A 23,106-nucleotide genomic window follows, 5' to 3' on the forward strand; every position below is an offset into this window, starting at 1 on the left:
TATTTTAGTAATGAAATTTGAAGTAAATGAGAAATAATGCAAAGGAAATTAAATTTTCAGAAATGTTGTGCTTTCTTGTGCTTGAATGTTAAAATGGCCCTCCTATGAGGTGTCAATCACAGCAACGGCCCCCAGCCAATTTGAGTTTGAGACCCCTGCTTTAAGGACTTTACACTTGCTTGACTAAATGAAGAAAATGATTGACTTTGACTTGAGATCCAATGACTCGAGACTTGACTTGAACTGTCTGACTCGAGAATGACTTTATAACAACTTAAATAATTAAAATGATTTTTATCAAAGTCATCACAGCGAACACTTTAGTTTTGGGTCCAATTCTCACTATTAAAGTTGCTAATTAGAATGCATATTACTAGGATATTGGCTGTTTATTAGTACTTATAAAGCACATATTAATGCTTTATTCTGGGTGCGAACTACGGGGGAGCTAGGGGGAGCTCGGCTCCCCTTAATAAGACATGGGCTCCCCTAAAAACATGATTTGTGAAGTTTTGGGGGATCTCAAAAAATATTGACGTGTTATTTTGACGTGCAATTTCAGTTTTGTGTAATGTGATCATCGTGGATTATTATGTGTAAAATTGCAAAAATATCATTTCAATAAAGATATACATGCTATTCTTGTCATGAGCATCAAGGTGTGGGGGCGCTGCGGTGCAAAATCCACTCATGTTTAGTACATGTTAACTCGAACAGCAAAGGAAGCTGATCCCAGGCCTGTGTTAAGGTGAGGCATGTTATTCACAATTATGTGTTTGGGTTGTTATAGCTCTGCGTGACTCGATGTATTAGACCTAATTTAACAGAGGAATTCTGGTATTCTTTTGTAGCCTGACGAGTAACTTTAACCGTTGTTCTTGTGAACTCAAAGACAGCCTGATGCTTGTTTATAGACTATTTGTGGGTGGCTGTTTGTTGTTTCACCTATCAATTCGTGTCGATAATGTATAATAGGCTAAATCCTGTATAGTGATTTATCCTATATAGTGCTTGCATAAAGCTGTTATGTATTTTTGTAACTCATTGTAAGCCCTCTTTTGAGGCACGCGCAAGCGCACGAATACACGAATACTTTGGGGCTTCCCCCAAAGTCCATGGTATAGTTCAAACACTATGACCGCTTAATCTTAATATCTTAACATATCCAATACCTTACTAACTATTAATAAGCAGTAGGAATTGGATCCTAAAGTAAAGTGTGACCTCATCACAACATCAGTTGATGAACAAAATAAGCTACAGAACCAGCGAGGTCAGAGTTTGCTCAATCACGTGACGCTGCAAAAGCACAGAAAAAACATACAGTGCGGTGAGTGCGCTAAATACAGAGGGAAGAAGAAAATCTCCCAACATTGTTTCTGTTGAATATAAACACTTCGAAATGGACAATATTTATAAAAGGAGATTTGCAGCATAAAAACTGTTAAGGGATATCGATCGGACACGACCATCACAACCTCCAACTTCAAAAAGGAAAGCCATGTAAGCAAACCTGTTCGTTAGTTAATTTGACTAAATCTAGAGAGAAAAAATGGTCAAAACAGCATGTCTTTATACAATTTATTTTTCAATTGTAGCTTAAGGTTGTCAATAGATTAAAATGATAATTAATGATGGCATGTTTTATAATTAACGTAATGTAAATTCGCTGACATTTGGCACGTTTTATTGTAAATCATTGTGCTTTAATGCCAAATATTTCGCTCTTTCTAAAGCAGGATCAGACATTATTAGAAATGACAGCAGAATTAATAAAATGCACCCAAAATTCAAGATATGGTGCAAAATGGCCCTATTATGAGCTTTTTATATTTACTATATAATATTTAAGCAATATTTCCAGAATATTAGCACGGCTGCTAATGTGATATTAATTTTATACAATAGTTCAGTGAACTAAAAGTTAATATTATAGTGACATTTTAGACATAATATTGTCAATATTCTCTGTTTTTGCTCTTTTTCTCCCAACGACAATATCTCAAACAAGCCACAGCAAAAGAGGCATGTGTCTCTGCAGCACCAACACACAGTGGTGTTTCCTTACTGAATGAATCCGGAGTTTTGAACAAATCGGTTCAGTGATTCAGTGATTCAGTCACTTGCTTCGTTCCAGAATGAATCGGCCGTTTTGAATGAATCAGTTGAATGAATGCTTCTATGACTCATTCATTAAGACAGTGATTTACTGCCACCTACTGGCTGTTTTATTTTCATAATTAAAAACATAATTAATTTTTCCCCATCTCATTTTTTTTTCTATATTCAAAATTCTATATTAAAAAAAATTATCTCAACATTTTTAATGCTGTTGTAACTGCAGTGTAAAAAATTCCCTTTTGGTTAGAAAATGGTTAGAAAATATCCCTGAAAATCAATTTAAGAGGTCAAATATTGGCTCTTAAAGTAAAGTTAATTTCTGTCACTTCCCTGTAGGTGACATTCCATAAAATATATATAAGCAAAGTTAAACATAATGACATTTACTAATAAACCAATATAATTAATGCATCACACTTGTGAATTCACCTTCAACATTTTTCATCTCTGATGGTCTGAGGGTGAGTAGATCAACAGCAGATTTTCATTTTGGGGTGAACTATCCCTTTAATTCTCTTTGCTCCTGGATTAAACGTTGTCAAAAGTTATCAACCAATCAGAATAGACCTCCACGCCTGGCCGATGAAAATGATACAGGAAATCTTATTGGCTGTAAGTGAAATGCACCAGAAAGTCTTTTGAAATATCAAAGGTGGCTCTTTAATTTCTTTACAATGTTAGAAATGTTTCAGAATGAGGCATTTGTATGATTTGTACATATAAATAACCTAGTCTGTGTAACTGCATCACTACATTGTACAGACATTACAGGTCAAACCCCTCTGATGTTCGATTTATTCAAATAAACATATTATATGGCTCTTAAGACACACTGTATATAAAAAAATCAGTGTTGGCATTTCGAATTCCTCAACTGAATTAAGGTAATTTGTTTCATTTGTTTTTATTTAATGTTTACTTGTCTTTTTTGTAAATTCAATTCAGTTTGAAAGTCAGTTTGAAATCAATCTTCCTTGTGCTGCATGTAAGCTATTGCAACAAAGAAGACAAATACACAGAGTGAACAAATGTTTAAGTGAGATTATTGTAATGGTAATTAATCAACGTTTAAATATGTAAACAAAAGCCTAAATTCAAATCTGTTCATCAGATAAAGTGGACGTGTCTCTTCAGAAGACTTGAATTAAACCATCCATTCAAATGGATTACTGTTACAACGAGTCTTGTGCTTTTTGAAGCTTGAAAATAATGATGGCCTTGACAAAATGGATGGACAAAAATTGAGATATTAAAATATCTATATGGCAGTATACAGTATGTTGCGGTTTTCCCCATGGTATTGAAAATGATACTGAATATTGATATTTTTCAAGGTATCGTATTGAAGTTAGAAACTCCAGTATCGTGACCACTAATTCATGTACTTTGTCAATAAGGTAAAACTTTGCTATTTTCTACATAGATCTATGATTTGATTGAATATATATTGGTACAGTAATTCATTAAATATCACCAGCTAAAAAGTAACCAGTAACTAGTACTCTGAGTAGTTTTTGAGAAGAGTACTTTGTACTTTTACTTCAGTACTTTTTGACACCAGTAATTTTACTCGTAATTGAGTATTCAGCAATGTAACAGTACTTGTATTTAAGTACAGATTTTCAGTACTGACAGAAGGAAGTTATTTCAAACTGGTCGCCATTAAGTGTAATTGTTCCTTTTGTATGCGATGGTGTGATTCTTCAATAAATGAATAAATAAATAAATTAAAGATCAATTTGACTGATAGCATTATTATTTTTTTTTTTTTTCAAGATTTCTATAGATATCAAAATATTTTGTTATCGTGAATTATTTTGGTCATGATAATCATGTAAAAATGATTCAGGTGAACCACACTCCACTTCCCTCTTTTCAGCTGCAGATACACAGTTTGAGGCAATGCTCACGCTTCTGTAAGGGTGGTCTGTTTGAACAAGCATTACAAGATCAGTTGAATTACATCAAAATATTTGTGTTTTTTTGTTTGTTTGTTTTTTTTAAACCCTCTTCACTGTCACCTGTGTCTGTTGTCTGGTTTGTAGTTTGTTCGGTTTATTATTTAATTATTTTATTATTTATTATTTTATTATTCGGTTTATTATTTATTATTATTTATTTATTTAACTTGAAGGGGTGGATTCTGGAATCCACTGCCGCTTCAATATATATCTTTTAAGTTATTAACCAACATTTATCTTTCTGTTAAATTATTTGAATGACTTCTTCAACGTATGTTAAAGCATTTCTTTTCCTTTTCAAACACTAGAAAATAATTTTGAATATTGTCTGTACCTCTCACTGAGAGAAAAGAACATGTTATCAGTATGTTTTGGGAAAGTTTCCTGCTCAGAGCAGAGCTCAGATCAACTTCAACCTTGAAGAAGCTGTGAATCATGTGTATCTGTGTATGTGCGCTAAGTGTTCTGTGCAGGTCCTTTGTACTGGTGGACAACTGGCACTCTTCTTGAGACCAGCAGACACCATGTCATGACCCCAAAAGGACATCCAGTGCCTAAATCCAGGGTCCCCTCGTCAGCATCGTGACGAATGGAGATATGCTTCTGACTATCTGTCCATGTGTGGAAGATTTTTCTTAGCCAATCAGAATCATTCAACCTGAAGTAATGACGTAGTTAGTTGACTCTGTTAGAGTATAATTGTTGTGGAAATGTGAAGGTACGCAGAGCGGCCTACGAACTCCTTGTGAGACTTGAAGCTGGCTTCTGCTGATGAAACTGCAAACTATTCTTCAGTAAAATTATCTTCAATTTATTATTTTTTAACTCTGACTCCGGGTCTTTATTCATCATATCTGGTCTTTTGGGTCTTTAACTGTAAAATTCCCCTACAGTTAATGGTGGAGTGAATGCGAGCAATCATTCTTCGGTGACATCCTCGACTAACCAACAAACAAGGTAGGAAGCTGTTTTATTATTTTGTTAGGGCTGTCTGGTTGAAAGGGTTGAGAGAACTGGGAAGTGAGACGGTGAGTTTACGTACACACTCAGACGTGAGTGTGGTACACCAGATCATTGGATACAGGCTGGTGTCACGCCATCAGAGGGAGATGGTGGGTGATAACTCCACTCCATTAAGGTGTTGGAGGAACACTGGAAGCCAGAGGCAGAAGGTGTTGAAATAACTCCTTCCTATTGAAGGGTAGGAGGTCACTAGTAAGCCGGTTTGCTACTAGTGTCTCATGAACCAAACTTCTCTGACTCTTCCATTCAGACAGGGGCGCCCCGAATTTAGTGATTCAGGAAGTTAGAGATTAAGCTTTTAGTTAAATATGACAAAATACAGATAGGGATAGGGTTGTTTGGTCAAGGATGCATCAGGGACGATCCTGATGAAAATAAAGATTGTGACCCTAATTGGATTGGACCAGTATATGTAACTGTGATTTTGGAGTATACTTTGCAGTTTCATCACGCAGAAGCCAAAGCTGTGTTGTTCAAAGATCGCCGCTGCCATCTCTTTCAGGTGAGTATTAACTTTGACTAAGATATGGCTGACAAATTTTGAAACTTTATCAGTCCAGATACAGATAATGAGACAGAAGAGAGCAAACGCTGTAAGCAGATCTGCTCTGAAGCTCTCACTTAAAAGAAATTTGTTGAACTAATTAAGAAAATGGTTAGTCAGGGTTTTGGTTCTGATTGGAAAGTTAAACAACAACTTGACTGGCTACAAACAAAGAAAGAACCAGAAAAAAATCACATTTTTAGCTGTTTGTGCTTATTCATGGATTTGTAAAATGGGCGGGGTACCATTAACCCCTGATGGAAAAATCCCAGAAGTAACTGAGGGATGGTTCAATCTGATTACCCAATGTGATAAAGATGACATGGAGTGTTTTAATTGTGGTCAGCAGGGCCATCTCGCCTTTAATTGTAAATGACCACCTAAAAGGTGTAGACAGTGTGGGAAACTTGGCCATATTCGCAAATATTGTAAACAAAAGAAAGAAAAGAAAGGAACAAAAAAAGAGACTTCCACTCTGTCTGAGAATGGGCTTGTGAAACTGAGAAAGAACATGAGATAACAATAAGGTCATAAGATTGTAGTCTTAAGGAATTCCTTTTGAAGGAAATATCTATAATAATAAGTTTTATATTGAATGGACAAATACAGGTTAATGTAAAATTACAGACAATAAATCTAAAACGTGAGTTACAAAAATATATAAAGGGACGATTGGATGTTCTGAAAGTTTCACTTTATGGAAAAATATTTGAACCGTCTCAAGTATGTTTTGTAGTGTAAATAACTAAAATGATGTAGGACCTCCAAGTTCTAAATATTTAGTTTTTGATGGTCAAAGTGACATAAAGGGTTTAAATGGCAAAAATGGGATTGCCAGTTTCACAGAGACTCGACCTGATTGTAATTTCTAAATTCCCTCATATGTGGGTAAATGACAAATATAAAGCATGTCAAATCTGGCAAAGTCTTAAGCTGGGCCAGAGTTACAAGATATAGGTAAAGTTTGATGTTACAAGTTTATGAAAATGCAGTGTACCAGTCCTGAATGCCTCAAGAGTCTCCCTTTCTCTCATTCAAAGTCAGCTAAAAGCTGCTATCTGAGCTTGTGTCATAAGTGATAACAAGCTATTTATAGTGAAGCACAGTGTCTCAGTTGAAAATCATGGACACAGAGATGTTAAAAGAAATGATTGCCATAAAGAGGGCAATTAGTTGTTAAATTTGTCAAAGGAAAACTCAATGAGTATAAAGAGGTCTTTAAAATGGTCATACAGACCTTGAATGATAGAAGTGACTATTTTGACGAATTTATTCTATGACCAGTAACTTTTTTGTCTCATCCTAGTCACCACCATGTGCAGGGCCGATGGCTCGAGTTACAGATGTAGCAGAACACTACACTGAATGGACAATTGTGAAAACTAAATTCACTGAGTATAATCTCAGCATTATGTTGCTGCTACAAAGATGTCTCATGGATTTTAGTGATTAAATACTGCTGTCATTAACCTGTCTCCATGTTTTAAGACTATTAGGCAGTCCAATGGCTCTGGTGGCTCTTGAATGCAACTTCCCTAAGCTCCAGAAAACACCTGATTCTGTTGAAGAAAACTGTCAAAGATTTCATAATGGGAAAGAGCGGTTACCAGTGTGCACGAGGTGATTTCTCAATGACGGGTAAGATCCTCTTTGGCCAGACAGGGGACAACCTAAGGCAGGGGGTCACCGCCGCCACTGGGCATCTATCCTGAAGGGAGGTGTTTAATGTGAGATGGGTATGAGAGTGGAGCGGATGTCTGTGAGGCCAGCAGCATCATTAAGGGGGGATGACCTGTGAAAGGTACAGCAGTCTGACCCAAAAATGTTCCTCTATACCACTCACCAGAAACCGCATTCCTAGGATGGCTTGTTTTTCATTGTGACAAGCAACTATGTCAGGGGACAAGACCCTGAGGAAAAGGAGATTACTTATAAAGAGCTGATGGGAATGAGCTTTCAAAAGCCGAATGAGACCATGAGGTGATTGTCCGTCATTTCTGGGGAGACAATAGCAAAATTTATTAACATGATGTTGGTTGCTCTATTGGCAAGAACTGTATAGAAGTTTCAGATTCAGCAGTACTATGAATCCCTGAATCTGTGAGGCTGTGTTTATTTTGAACTAATGTGTCTATATTATAGTTTTTACTCCTGCAGGTCATTAGACATGGCATAGGATAATTCATAGACATGGTGGTGGTTAAAGATGAAGACTGCTTTTGCAGATTCAAGAGAAAGTTAAGTGAATTCAACATTTAAACAAGATAACCTCCTAGAATAAAATATTTGAGATTGTGGTAATGATTTTTATTTGAACAATATACATTTTCCTTTTAAAACTGGTTAATGATTATTCTGTATATAGTAATGAATTTAACATTACATTCTTTCTAAATTAGTCTTGTGATTCTGTTGAAAAGATTATTTGTGCAGTAAGAGAGAGAGACTGCTGGGGTGGAGGCAAGGATGGTACTCTGTCTGTCTGTTATCAGCCTGCTAAAGCTTAAACAAAGCAATGAGATTAGAACGAAAACAACCCAGCTGACGTTTCTAAAAACAAATTATAGTGAAGAGACATGCTTTGAGACTGAATAAGAGTAAAACCTACAGGAAAAATGTGAAGTTTAAATATGTTTTTAGAATTAAAACAAAAAGCAAACCTTGACAATGAGCGGTTCATATTCGTGTGAGTGTGTGTGATGGTGGCTGAACTTTATGTTTTGTATGTGTTAGTTTGGGGAAATATTCTGTCCTCAGTGTGTATCTGTCATTAACCTCTGGAATGAGTGTTTTATCATTACAGATGGGTTAAGTGAAACGACAAATTTTGACAATTCGATATTTCGGACTGAATCTTATGAAAAGACGATACAGAACATGGGACGAGCTTTAAGTGGATTGGATATCCAGCTCTGTCTGCTAATGGTAATTATGACTTTTGTCATTTATGATGTTGATTTGAATTACTCTCTGGATTTGTATGTTTAAGAACATTTATATAAATTGGGATTGTGGAATTGAAGATTGCCGTCCATGGGTTAAAAACCCTTGTCTAAATTCAACTGAGGGTCTAAATTTATACACTGTCTTCTTTGTTTGATCAGAATGATAAACGTAAACGTTATAAGATTTGACGGCAGAGACAAAGTGACACATTGGCTAAGTCATTAGTAAATTATAAAGAGAAACCCCTCAAATTTATGGAAGGCCGGTGGGCAAACAAAGGAGGAGTGAATATAACTGATAAAAGTTTTATTTTTTATCCATTAAATGGATGCATGACATTAGATGTCTAGAGAAATACAATTTATGTAATAAGGGTTGAAGGAGAAAGCAGCTATAAGACTGTCTGTGTAACCTAGGGGTTGAGATTTGAGTAAAATAATACTTTGGTTTCTGCAAAACAGTAGAGATAATAATAGGACTGAGACAATGATAATATATTTTTGGATCTACAGACTAACAATTTGATAGAGAAATACAGTGACAAAATTATAACAAAAAGTAAAGCAGTTGAAATTAATGTGATGAAAAAAAAAAAGATGTAAAACTGTTTCAAAAAACAGCTTTAAAGATAATGTCTTATAGCACAAATTTGTATAATTTATAAGTGATATGGAAGATTATATTAAAAAAAAATCTGTCCCTTTGTGTTTATGTTTATGATTTTGGTGCAGTGGCAAATCTAATGAGATGATAAGTATCACTGCCAAAGAAGAGGGTTAAGATTTTGGTCATTTAGCCTAAGCAGTTATAATTGACAAGACATTTGAGTTTAAAACTGACTTTAAAGGAAGTCTTAATTATTTGATTTTGAATGCTGCACTGTTGACATGGTCTGAGTACTGTCAAATGTTGTGAAAATTGAGTTTCGGATTAAAAATAATTAGGTATTGAGTATGATTAACAGTGATGTCATGATAAAGATATATGGCAGTCAAAACAAACAAGTTGTTGATATAATTGAATTTATATGTTTTGATGCTTATGTCATTTTGATGAAATGTTTTAAGATTAAAAGGTTTAGGTTTATGTATTTATTTATTTATTTTATTTTTTTTATGGGCTATAATGTATCTGTTGTGAAAAGAAATCTTAACAAAAGGGTTATTACGTAAAAGTAACAATTCTCTGTTTTATTGAAAATGATAATTGAAATGGTCATGTAAATTTGTTTTCTTTTCTTTTTATTTTTAAAGGTGTTTTTTAAAAAAAGGGAGATTTAAAAGATGTTCTGCAGTTAAGGTGGTACATGATATGTCTATAGACTGTAAACTGAAGGATGATTGAAGAGACTTAAAGTACTTGGATGGATTATGATGGGTCTTATTTATTTTTAACGTTTATTTTGAGTTAGACCACAAGTTTGTTTTTAATCTTTAAAAATTATCTATAAGGGGTATAGTGAAAGGAGTGAATTTACGATCCATCTTCTTGTATTATATAATAAATTGGAAATTATAGTTTTCTAAAAACCAGTGTATATATCCTGGTGTTTATGATTACAGGAAATGTCTGTATTTAGTATCTGAGGAGTGACTGAGGGTCTGGCCCATGCCAGGAATGCAGTAACAGTGCTTACTCGTTTAGCCCGGCTTCCAGAGAATAAATATGTATTTGTTTTGTAGTCAAGGAATTTGATGATAAACCAAATAGCCAGGATTGATGTAAAGACAAATATGTGTAAGGACTGAAGGTCAATAATGCACTACGTGCTCTGTAGAATATTCAGTTCTAGTTAAGTCCTTCAACGGAAAACCTATTGTCTATTTTATACCATTTTAACCTGCCAGGGGAGCATGGGTCAACAATGTAAAATATTGAAGCGGCCTAAATTGTTAGACCAGATGTGGTGTTTAGGACTCCACATTGGCCTTTAAGGGGGACTGAAGGGGTGGATTCTGGAATCCACTGCCGCTTCAATATATATCTTTTAAGTTATTAACCAACATTTATCTTTCTGTTAAATTATTTGAATGACTTCTTCAACGCATGTTAAAGCATTTCTTTTCCTTTTCAAACACTAGAAAATAATTTTGAATATTGTCTGTACCTCTCACTGAGAGAAAAGAACATGTTATCAGTATGTTTTGGGAAAGTTTCCTGCTCAGAGCAGAGCTCAGATCAACTTCAACCTTGAAGAAGCTGTGAATCATGTGTATCTGTGTATGTGCGCTAAGTGTTCTGTGCAGGTCCTTTGTACTGGTGGACAACTGGCACTCTTCTTGAGACCAGCAGACGCCATGTCATGACCCCAAAAGGACATCCAGTGCCTAAATCCAGGGTCCCCTCGTCAGCATCGTGACGAATGGAGATATGCTTCTGACTATCTGTCCATGTGTGGAAGATTACCAAATTTGTCTATTTTTCTTAGCCAATCAGAATCATTCAACCTGAAGTAATGACGTAGTTAGTTGACTCTGTTAGAGTATAATTGTTGTGGAAATGTGAATGTACGCAGAGCGGCCTACGAACTCCTTGTGAGACTTGAAGCTGGCTTCTGAGGATGAAACTGCAAACTATTCTTCAGTAAAATTATTTTCAATTTATTATTTTTTTAACTCTAACTCCGGGTCTTTATTCATCATATCTGGTCTTTTGGGTCTTTAACTGTAAAATTCCCCTACAAACTGTTAGTTTTACTTTCTTTTGCAGGATAATAATATATTTAGATCTAAATTTTCTTTTTTTCAGGTAGACTCCTCACCCCTTCCTTCTACTGCCGGCAGGATCTGACGGTTCAAGCAGGAATCTGTCACTGAACCGCCGGATGGGGTTTACGCCAAAGGATATTTTGTATGCACTATCTACATATTAATCCTTATTCACTTCCAGTCTTTATGATAGAGATGATCTTACCACAGATTCTCCAGTTTACAGTGAGGATTCTCCAGTACAGCAGAAATCATCTTCACTCCCGAGTCTCCTAGTTTATTCCAAGACAGATCCAGTTTTCTCAGGTGTGAGGGGTTTGATCTCAGAGCTGAAGCCAGAGCAGCACAACCTTCATCTGTGACACCACAAACCCTCAACCTGTAGAGAACAATGACACACTCTTCACTCTCTCAGATCAGATCAACAGAGACTTCATTATTAAAAAGAAACCAAAACAAAAGCACAAATCCCCATGTTTGATATGAGTTTTACTACGTTTGTCTGTGTGTGTGTGTGTGTGTGTGTGTGTGTGTGAGAGGGAAAGCTAATATAAAAACTGAATATAAGAAATTATGTTAACAAATTATCACATTAAATAATATGGAAAGATGATCACAGAAAAAAGATGGATGTGATGGTCATTAAGGATGAATTCATGTTCTTCATGTTCTTCTATTCATGTTTTTTTTTCAATTTCTAACACACTTTTCTCCAATCTGTATCACATTTTCAAAACTCTAAACACAATTAGCACAACATCCGTCTGTTGTGACCTTACCATAATTCATGTCGTTTTCACACAAAATGCAGTCAATTAACACGTTTCCAAAAGGCTTAAATTTCTTTCTGATCTTATTTACAAATGCTTAAACACAGCATGACAGAAATGAAGACCCAATGTTACAATCTTTAAATAATATATAAAACCTACTTCTGTACCAACAGCAGCTCAAAAGTATTGAAAAAATCTAGAAAACAAATACTGAAACAATTGATAAGCATTTATAATTAGCAGATATTGAGAAATATTAAGAAATAGCAGATTCCAATCTCAGTTGGAGGAATAGTCAGATGTTGAAGCTCTTTCATTACATGGACATACAGTAAAATAGACACAGACTCATTGTTCAGTGTGGATGAAGAACAACACAGAGGAGCAGAGAGAGAAAAAATGTCTGGGTGAGGGAGAGGAATAGATGAAGGAGGAGAAGAGTTGGATCAGGACAAGGGGGAAGAAGAGTTAGGGGAGAGGAGTAAGATTGTGTGCTGGATTGTGCGTCTCTATAGTTTTCCTCTTTTACACATGATGAACCTATGAAAGCTTATTTCTGCCATGAATAGAAAATAAAAAGGCAATTGTGACTTTTTATCTCACAATTCTTACTTTTTTTCTCTCAATTCATATAGTTTTTATATCACAATTCCTAGAATTTTTTTTTTAATTGTGTCACAATTACTTTTTATACTTATTTATTCTGTGGCGGGAAAAAAACTTCCACAGTAACCAAAGATCATGTATGTTGGATTTGTTGTTGATCAATGGCAGCAATTTCATTTAAATTCATGTAAAGCTTTTACTACACCGATTCCTCTACCACTGTTCCATATACGCTGAATATGTGGTCTGTGTAGGGCACTAACTACCAATGGGCACCATCCCGCCCTCTATGGGCACCATCAACACCCCACCCACCCCCAGAAAGAGATTTCAACCAAGAGGGCAACTGAAGTTCAGCATAGGGGACTCATTTGACCAGTGGCTGCCCTGAGCAATTCTGTTACTTTCTTCTTCTTTATTTCTACTGTACATTCTATAAAGTAAAGACTCGTTCACTTTTAGATAGTCTGTTGGGATGTTAAGCATCAGATAAGCATCATTTCATCAGTTCTGTAGCTGGCAGGTCGTACGGCTCGATGCTGTTAATGTCAAGCATTTTCTCTAAATGACGCTGCTCGGCGCTGTTATTTAGTCTCTCCTGATAGAGCCCCTTTCCTTTCACCTTCTCCTTCTCCATTTCTTCCCATAAAACTGTGCTGTAATTTATTTATTAAATTATTCTGCTCTCTCTCTCTCTGTTGGTCTTTATCTCGGGCTGCAGTCGAGGTTACCATAGCAACAGATACCGTATCCTGCTAATATGGCGGCGCCTTCCCAAAATGCAACGCGGAGTGAAAACATCATGACGTAACTCCTCATTCTCTATATTTTAACACTTTCGCATTATTCTGTAAACACTATTTCTGTAAAATGGCAGTTATTATTAATAATTAGGTCAGAATTTTTTTTTATAATTATTAAATACATTCTTACATTGATTAGCTCTATAAAATCTACTATGTTTTTATTTTAGATGTATTGAGGCTCATTTGCTTTGTGTGGATATATTCATACATGCATTAACGTTACATTCATTAAAATCGTTCAGTTTACCATGGCGAGGGTAACGGTTGCTTCACGACCAATTTCAAAGTTCTGTGCAACTGCCGCTAGAGGGTTACTGTAAAATTGTGTGATTATTAGAGGAGAACCGGGACGAAAGTAACGCGGGACGAAAGTAACAAAGCAATTTTCTCAGAGCTCTGACTACATTTGCGTTCCAAGTTAAGACACGTTCAGCACGCAACCCTTGACGGAGCTGCCAAACATCATGTGATTTCATCATTGTTTCCCGCGGTTAGGACCGGAAAGCAGTTTTCGAATACGGTAAATAAACTGCTGAAGCGGTACATTTTTTTCTAATTACAAGTTGTGTTTCTCATTTCATGTGTCACAATAATGATCAATCTACAGGTTATTTAGTGCTGTAACATCCTGAAGTTTGACTTCTCAGAATTTTTCAGTATGAAAGTAAATCGGGTTTAAATGTCAGGAGTTCCTGTTGGGATGAAAGTAACACTTGTTTCTTTTGTCCCTCTGCTAATGTGGTGGCTTTCTCTGCGGTGCAGCATTTATTAAAACATGTTTATGTCATATTATACTAGCAGAATATGCCAAGAGTGAGGGTCAGAAAGACAGACAGAGGTCTGATTCAGCCAGATGTTCATGAGAGGGCGTTTCTGGACATATCTGTTGCTGATTTCTGTATGTCACCATTTATTCACTCAATCTGTTTACATTTACCATAGTCACATTTAGTTTTTAGCCATACCTTAGCTTTTCCACATCCACCTATGAATTTGCAGTGTTTCCATTCAGATGTTTTTATGAATTTATATTTTGAATTTATGTATAAAAACAGCTGGATTGGAAACATGACTGTTACACTATGTTGAGAATTTATATTATGCTAATTTAATTTAGTTTTTATATTGTTCATACTGTTGAAAAATGTTTTATAAAATAAATTGACATTGCCAGAAAAAAATATTCTAAACAATTCAAGTTTGTTCTGTCGGGTTACTTTTGAAACATTTGATGAAACTGAAATTCTCAATTTTAAATGAAAATGTAATTTAATATTTTTTTGCAAAGATAAAGGACAAAATATGTTTGCAGTTACATATTAACAAGGTCATAGTCAGGTATATTTAATAAAAACAAGACTAACACAAAAAATCTAGCTTGTGTTGTTGTTACTTTTGACCCACCTGTGTGTTACTTTCGTCCCAACTGACGGGGTTGAAAGTAACAATGTGCAATTTATGTTCAAAGTGAAATTATACTGAAGCCGTTCTACATTTGTACAAAATACCACCTGGTATTGATAGACCACACCTGTGAGTTACTGACCACAGCAAAAATATATCGCTGTCTAAAACATTATCTTTTAAAATTACATTTTTGTGAAAAATGGTAGGCTACTTTCGTCCCTGCTCTCCCCATACTTCAAAACTAAAGTCTTAATAATTATTGTACTAGTAGTAGTATTACATTGTCATTAAGAAATATTTAATACCGTACAATAGTAATACAATAGTAGACTACATAGTACATAGTAATAGTAACATGGCTCTGTTTCTGTTACAAGTTAAACCGAACTTTTATTTTGACGGGTTGCTGTGATCTTGAAGTTTATGTGTGTATATGATATGACAATAGTTTTTTCTCAAATTAAACGGTAAAATGCTCATGAAGTGACTCTCAGAGCAGCTCTAGAGATGAAGTTTATGTGTTCATGTCTATGTCGTTCCGAATGGCTCTTTAATATAACTTTGCTACAATTAAAATTAGTGTATTTACTAGTTGCCATATCAGCAAAATATAGAGAAAAAAATTGCACCAAAATTCAGAAATCTTTGGAAGATATCACTGAATATTTATTTAACAAAAGTAAATGTTAATTTTTCATCTATATTTTTTTGTTTATTTAAAATCAGACAAATCTGATATTATTTTAATCTCTAATCTGTTAGTTCTTTAATGTTTCACTAACTAGCAGAAGACACTAACCAAGTTTAAATTCCAGTTGCACAGATCGGGTTCGTTGTAACACTGCGTCACAATGTGCTCCGCTATTAGAGCTATGCTATTCTATACAGTTACCAATACAATTGGCATAATTAACTTTTATGAATATCTGTTGAGATACCATGAAGAAAAGGTGAATAAAGACTGAGAGGAAGAACCTGAACATTCATAAAATATTATTTTAATCAATGTTCAGCACTGGTACTGGCTCGTCTAAAAGCTGAAGTGATTTTTATTTATTAGTTAAAGTATAACTCAATATTTTAACTAATTGCTAAAGTGGAATAATCTATCAAAGCATACTGATTAATCAGTGTAATAATCTGCGATTAGTCGATTAATCGTTCCAATAATCGGTAGATTAATCGATTATCAAAATAATCATTTGTTGCAGCCCTAGAAAGAAATAATAATTGTCTTTTAATAACAAAATATTTTAGTTTATCATGTATATTATTTTGATTAGATCAGATAACATTTTAAGCTGTCATATGGTCATGTTACAGTGCGCCCCACCTATGGGGCATGTTGTCACATTTCACTTCTCTTCTTTCGGGGTAAATAAAGAAAAAAGCATACACTGCATTAATGACATATTTGTAGCAGACATGTGTGAAATTAATGTGGAACAAAATGAATTCTCTGAACCCTAAGTAGATTTACACAAACTGAGAAAGTCAAAAAGCATTAGGTTGTGCCCCGCTCTCCCCTAGTTAGTGTACTTAAGGTTGTGACTATTTTGTACCTGTTTCTGAGTATCAAAGTTATTAGCAACTTTTACTCTCTACTTGTCTACATTTTTTTAAATTATATTATAATTTTATTATATTATAAAATTGACGCGTTGCTAAGATGGCAGCGGCCTCATTTTCACTTCAAAAATGCTCTTCAGAAATCTACAGGTGACGTCACATCCATATTGTTTTACAGTCTATGATGTAAATCTGTGGTGAAAAATGGAACTGCAGCGCGCTGTCATAGAGCGCCATTGGGGCAGATTTCAGACTGCCGCTTATTTTCACGTTACCTTATATAAACCTCACTCCAGACCAAGACGATATCAGTCCGCTTCAGATATGTGTCTGCTTCAGGTCAATAACTAGTTGGCATATCTGTTCTTCCTATGTGGAGTAGCGTATCAGATCAATGAAAGTATAAATCTTTTAATTTAAACGTGCTCATGTGAATAGCCTTTATACAGTATTTCTGTTGTGTTTGTTTTATGTTTGTTCTGAGAAAAGACGTGACTTTGTTTTCCTCACTGGAACTTCTAACTTGTAATATTCTAAAACAACATTTGGACACAATAAATACTACATTAAGGCAATTCTAAGATGGCATTCTATGCGTTTGTCGTGTGAACTAAAGTCTGTCAATCATCGATAGAGCGCCACCCTCAGGCTGAATAACGCAAGGACATTAGAATTCTGCCAAAAGTGTGTCTGATGTGTTCAGCGATCAGGATATAAAGCTTACAAAATGTTTAAAGTGTGAATCACTGAATCATTCATTCAAACGATTCGTTCATTCACCGCCGTGTGTTGCTTAGACACGCAAATCAGTCCTGACTCCTGCAGCTTTGTTTGGAAATATTTTTGTTGGCGAAATAGAGCGAAAATAGGCAATATTGTATCTAAAATGTAAGTCACTAAATATTAACTTCTTGTTTTTTGAACTGTTGTATGAAATCAATATCACATTTGTAATCATGTTGATATTTGGAGAAAAACTGCACTCTTCATGTGATATTGATTAAATGATATAAATATTTAAGACATATACAGATGTACTTTTACCTCCTTATCTTCAATATTGGGTGCATTACAAATGTTTTAATCACGCAGTGAAAGCGTGCACTCTAAATGCGCCAGCGCACTAGTCTAACCTACTAGACTAACGTTACATCACGTAGTGTATGCGATGCGTGCGACTCTCTGTGTATGTTTTTGTAAAGTGAGAGAAATACTCGATAATTTCAGATCGCATATCGTTAAAACAACAATCACAATATTATCTCACACCCCTATAACGGACTCAATATCAGTAGCGACTCCTGGCTGAAAGTTTAGGTAGGGCAGATTGGGCTCAGCGCTAGTTTATGATAAGCTTTGTTCCTGAAAGAATCAGCCGTTTGAATGAATCGGCTGAAACTAATGACTCACTCATTGACAGTGACTTGCTGCCAACTGATGTCACATTTAAAGCATCTTTTCATTTTTAATAATTTAAAAATATCAATATTCAGCGTTTTATGTTTAAAACATTATGCATTTGTAACTGCAGTTTAAATGCATTTGTCAGCTCTGAACTGCATCAAACAGTGTGTATAAATGCATATAAAAGCACTTTAGATGCAGTTTCTGTGTTTCCACTGCATTAAAAAGATTAATTTTGTTGATATAGATTTCATTTGATTGGTAACAGCCCTAGTGTATCTTATTGTTCTAATTGAATTTGATTAAATGACACAAAAGATTTGTTAATTAATTTGACACAAAAGATGAGGCATAAATTTAATTAGGTTATAATTAAATAAAGGTAAAAATGGTAAAAGGTAAAAAATCATTTTAAACTTATTGGAAAAGATTATTTCAGTCACTGCTGCAAACTAACCACCGCACAAAATATGAAGAATATCAAAAACTTTAGGAGTCAGCTGCCCACGGGAAAAACCTGCCAAGGTACCAACACAAAAACACACTCAGCAAAATATCGTCTAATTATCGTTATCGAGAAAATCTCAGATAATATCAAGATATAATTTTTTGTCAATATCGCACACCCCTAGTCCGTTAGTTTGCTTTTGGCTATAAGAAATATGTAGGCTATAGGACCCTACGTGAAAGTGCCCGCTCACTTTTGCCCAGGCCCGGCCAAAAATAAAATTCTGCCTACGCCACTGCAGCCACGGATCAGCTGCGCACTGCAAACGCGACATACGTGAAAGCACAATATGCGCGTGCTGCTCCTGCAACGCATACGTACTGCAGACGGAGTGTGTGTGAAACAGGTGTAAGTACTCACGCTCTGTATGAGCAGCAGCTTTATGTGTTCCAGGTGTGTGCGCTGACTGCGCTCAGAACCGCTCTCAGAAACCATGCGCACGTATCGAATGAGCGCTGTTTCACTTCTTACTGCACAATGTTCTTAAATCGTAAGGCTTAAAAGTCATTGTTTCATGAGACCGTGTAATAACTCCACACTGGTGATGAAATGACTGTGACGCTAAAGTCTGACATAATCAATTATGCGTTTGGTTGGTGAGATCGGCCTGTTTTAGTGACTCCTGATCGATTCATAAGCTGTGTCCCAATTCAGAGGCTGCATCCTTCGAAGGTCGGTATGAGCGTTGTTAGATGGGACGGTCTAGCCTACGGAGCACTGATCTTCGATTTATCTGATGTACCCATCATTTCACGACAAACGAAAGCCACATTTGGAGGAGTCTTCTAATTGGGACAGCCTTCACTGTGACACACTCGGCCTTCGAAGGATGCAGCCTCTGAATTGAGTCACAGCAATAGAATCTGATTATCGGCCGATAACGATCTGCAGTCGATCGATCGGAACATCCCTAATTTTAAACGATCTTTATTTTTATGAACTGATATCAGTCTATCAATTCAGAGAATCAATCTTTTAGTCTGTGCTGTTTTCAGTTGATGCACTTTTGATAAGAAAATCTCAGCTTTCAAATTCTGTCAAACGTATTAAGAAATTCAAACAATAAATGTGTTTTTGGCGCTCTTTAATGTGGCTGACAGATCGCTGTAGTGTCTCAGTTCAAGCAGCAGTGCGGAGCACGAGTGAACCGGTTATCTTTTCCTCTTTACTAGTAGTTATAGCATGAAAGAAACATGGATAATATTAGGATCGCCTCAACTCACTGCAGATAACATACATTTACCTCAGCTAAAACACATTAGCTAAAACACAAAGTCTTTTTATCATGTCTCAGTTTGTAAAAATGAACAGAAACACATTTACAGTAATGCTCTTACAATAGAAGCCTAGCAGGTCAGATAGGTGGAGGGTTTAAAAGCTGAAGTGTGACGCTCATATTTTTTGTTGAACCATTAATTTATATTTTTAAGTAAAAAATGTTATAAAGTTTTCACAGTGATGATTGTTCTCAGTGTTACTTACACAGCTGATCTAGTTGCTGTAACCACAGGCAGCATCTTCTGAAGAACTTCATCTGCTGTATTTACTGCGTCACTATTTGAAAATAAAAAATATGTTAATTATTAATGCTAATAATAACACTTAATACTATGAGTAATATTATAAGTAAATATTACATTAAATACCTTCAATAAACACTGCTTTAAAAAGGACATGTGAAAAAGTTTTATTAGTATCTAACTGAAGAAGTTACTGAACATATTCTGCCAACACAGATTTGTTTTTTTCTTTTGTAAGACTGATGCTAGACTGATGCTGGGCTACTCTTTGAGAAAACAAAGGAAATTAACATTTGAACTCTCTCTTGCAAAATTAGCATCCCCATCCAAGACGCAATCACACTGAGTCAATCACACCTCAGCATTGCCTTAATCTACATTTCCTTTCCTTCGTTATCATACAACACTATACATGTTTGGTATCATTTGAAATGACTGGTACAAAGGTCGAAAGGTCAAAAGGTCGAAAGGTTTAAAGAGATGTTGCAGGAGGCTCGGGGCGATTCTGTAATCAGAGTCTAGGACACTCAGCAATGTGCAGTTTTCTACTGTCAGGTATGCATCTTTTTACTCTTTTTCTGAGCATTTGATGTTTTGTATTGATCATCTTTGAATTGATTATGTAATTGGCATTATACATTTACCTGACTAATAAATTGTTACATTTGGCTTTATTCTGACTTACTCTGAAATTATTGACTTCAGCAGATAACGATGTATCCGTTGTTACCGTAAATCTACGACCAGGGTTCAGTACATACTAGATCTCAGATTGTATGGAGCATGGGGCACATCTGGTGAGATTCTCGATTTCTGACTAACTGCTTGACTTTAACTAATTTGTTATTCAATCGCATTCACTAAATGGGGCTAGACAAAGGTGTACTGGTCACAACCTCTGGTCATTGCCTCTGCTTTAATTAAGTTGTTATATAGTTATATTATTAACTATAAGGGGCCAGATAAATTACTATCGAGGGGCAACATTACCTCATAGTACTGGTCATAACCCCTGATTATCGTCGGAGCTTTAACCAAGTTTTTATATAGGCGATTGTATGGGGCTACATGGGTACCTTTTAACAATAGCAAGCATGGGCAGCATTGTTAAATTGCTTTAGCCATAACCTCTGCTTATTGATCAGACTGAAGAGTTTTTGATCGTGGGCCCGCATAACAGCTGGTGCGAGGACCCTGTGCGACTCTGAGAACCGAATGAACGAGTACAATAAGAGTAAAGAGTTAAATAGAATAATCAAATGTCTAGATAAATTATCATATAAATAGTCAATAATCAATTGGCATTCCAACCTAAATTCGAGGTCATAATAAAATGGAGTCAGATAAACGTTTAATTAGAATTAAACTACTTTGCCACACTGAAAAGACCGAACGCGCAAGAAACCTTCCCCGTCCTGTGGGAAACCGCCGTTGGGCCGATTGGACGGGCCTTACACTTTTTCTTGTCAGTGTTGTTGTGGCAGGTCTATTAGTCTGCATTCACACTACAACACTTAGTGACAGATCTATTTTGACATATCAGATTTTTTTTGTCCTGTCCGTTGCTATGGTTATCACTATGTCGACCGTCGCAATTTCAGGAGAGACATTTCCGGAAGTTCCGGGAGTCTCCTGCATATTGATATTGGGTGTTTCTCAAACAGTCCAGTCCTTCTGAAGCTTGTAGACTCGAGTCCTCCTCAGCATTAAACACTAGAATGAGACGCTCTAGTAAGTGTTCATGGCTACGTCACACATGTTCCCGCTCCAACAGCACAAAAATACTAATAAAACTTTGTATTAATTTTGTATTAAAAATCTTTTCTTAATGCAATACAGTGAATGACAACCGTCTGTGTCTCCCAGTGGCTTACATTACTGGCAGTTTAGTGTTAGTGATTAATTTACACCAAAACAAAAGATAACATGTATGCCTTCATCTCTGAAAACATTATTTTTTGTCTTACATTTCATAATGAACTCAGATAAGTGCAGACTCGTTTCCATCAGTTCTTTTCCGTGGATTGGAATGTTTGCAAAGGATTGTGGGTGATTGAAGGACACAAAGGATACACTTGATGCATCCTTCAAAATGAGCTGAATGAAGGATGTGAAACGAAGGCTGCCTTCAAAGGATCCTTCAAACTGAGGCCCCGTTTACACTAGTGCGTTTTCGTTTTAAAACACATACGTTTTGCTACGGTTACGGCTGTCGTTTACACTACACCGGTGTTTTTGAACCTTGAAAACTGAGACTTTTGTGACCATGTGCGACTCTGAGAACCGAATGAACGAGTACAATAAGAGTAAAGAGTTAAATAGAATAATCAAATATCTAGATAAATTATCATATAAATAGTCAATGATCAATTGGCATTCCAACCTAAATTCGAGGTCATAATAAAATGGAGTCAGATAAACGTTTCTTTTTCTTGTCAGTGTTGTTGTGGCAGGTCTATTAGTCTGCATTCACACTACAACACTTAGTGACAGATCTATTTTGACATATCAGATTTTTTTTGTCCTGTCCGTTGCTATGGTTATCACTATGTCAACCATCGCAATTTCTGTTTACACTTGTACACGTATGCCCAGTGTGCATGAACACAAATGACCTATTTTGGATTCAAAACAGAAAAGTTTGTATCCCTGTGCTTTATTACGGTATGGAGGAGTGATTTTTGGGAGTGTTTGTGTGAGAGAGAAATAAAAGAACATAAAAATATGAACTACTAAACTCTGTGTGACATCTGCAGGATTACAGATTTATCAGATTCTTGTTTCTCTTTGTTCATAATGTTTCAGACTGTAATGATTGTACTCAGTGTTACTTACTGATCATTTTTGGCTCCAATTAAGCTGTTCAGGTTAAACTCCTGCATTGTCTCCTCTGAGGTCAAAAACACAAAAACTAAAGCTGACCACTGAGATGAGGAGAGTTTCACATTACGTAATCCTCTAGACCTCATATGAGGTTGAGCTTCATTCACTAGTGAAAGATCACCCAGTTCATTCAGACAGTGAAACAGATTGATGTATTTATCTGGAGAGGGATTCTCACTGATCTTCTCTTTGATATAGTGAACTGTTTTCTCATTGTTGTGAGAGCTGTTTCCTGTCTGTGTCATTAGTTCTTGTAAGAGACTCTGATTAGACTCCACTGACAGACCCAGAAGGAAACGAAGGAAAAGGTCCAGATGCCCATTTTTA

At 35.7% G+C, this 23,106-nt stretch overlaps 2 protein-coding genes across 12 annotated transcripts in view; one reads left to right on the top strand and one right to left on the bottom strand.

Annotated features, from left to right (window-relative positions):
* LOC127499185 (tetratricopeptide repeat protein 8-like) overlaps positions 1–23,106 on the top strand; it is a 173,387-nt gene that overhangs the window by 55,686 nt on the left and 94,595 nt on the right. The gene's annotated exons all lie outside the window — the stretch shown is intronic.
* LOC127499176 (protein NLRC5-like) overlaps positions 1–23,106 on the bottom strand; it is a 784,214-nt gene that overhangs the window by 40,834 nt on the left and 720,274 nt on the right. For all 11 annotated transcript variants that reach the window (XM_051869371.1, XM_051869366.1, XM_051869364.1 and 8 more), the window contains one exon: positions 11,509–11,682. In XM_051869371.1, the coding sequence (XP_051725331.1) occupies positions 11,509–11,682 (174 nt within the window). The remainder of the gene's footprint in view (positions 1–11,508; positions 11,683–23,106) is intronic.

This window comes from Ctenopharyngodon idella, chromosome 17, assembly GCF_019924925.1.
Source record: "Ctenopharyngodon idella isolate HZGC_01 chromosome 17, HZGC01, whole genome shotgun sequence".
NCBI lineage: Eukaryota > Metazoa > Chordata > Actinopteri > Cypriniformes > Xenocyprididae > Ctenopharyngodon > Ctenopharyngodon idella.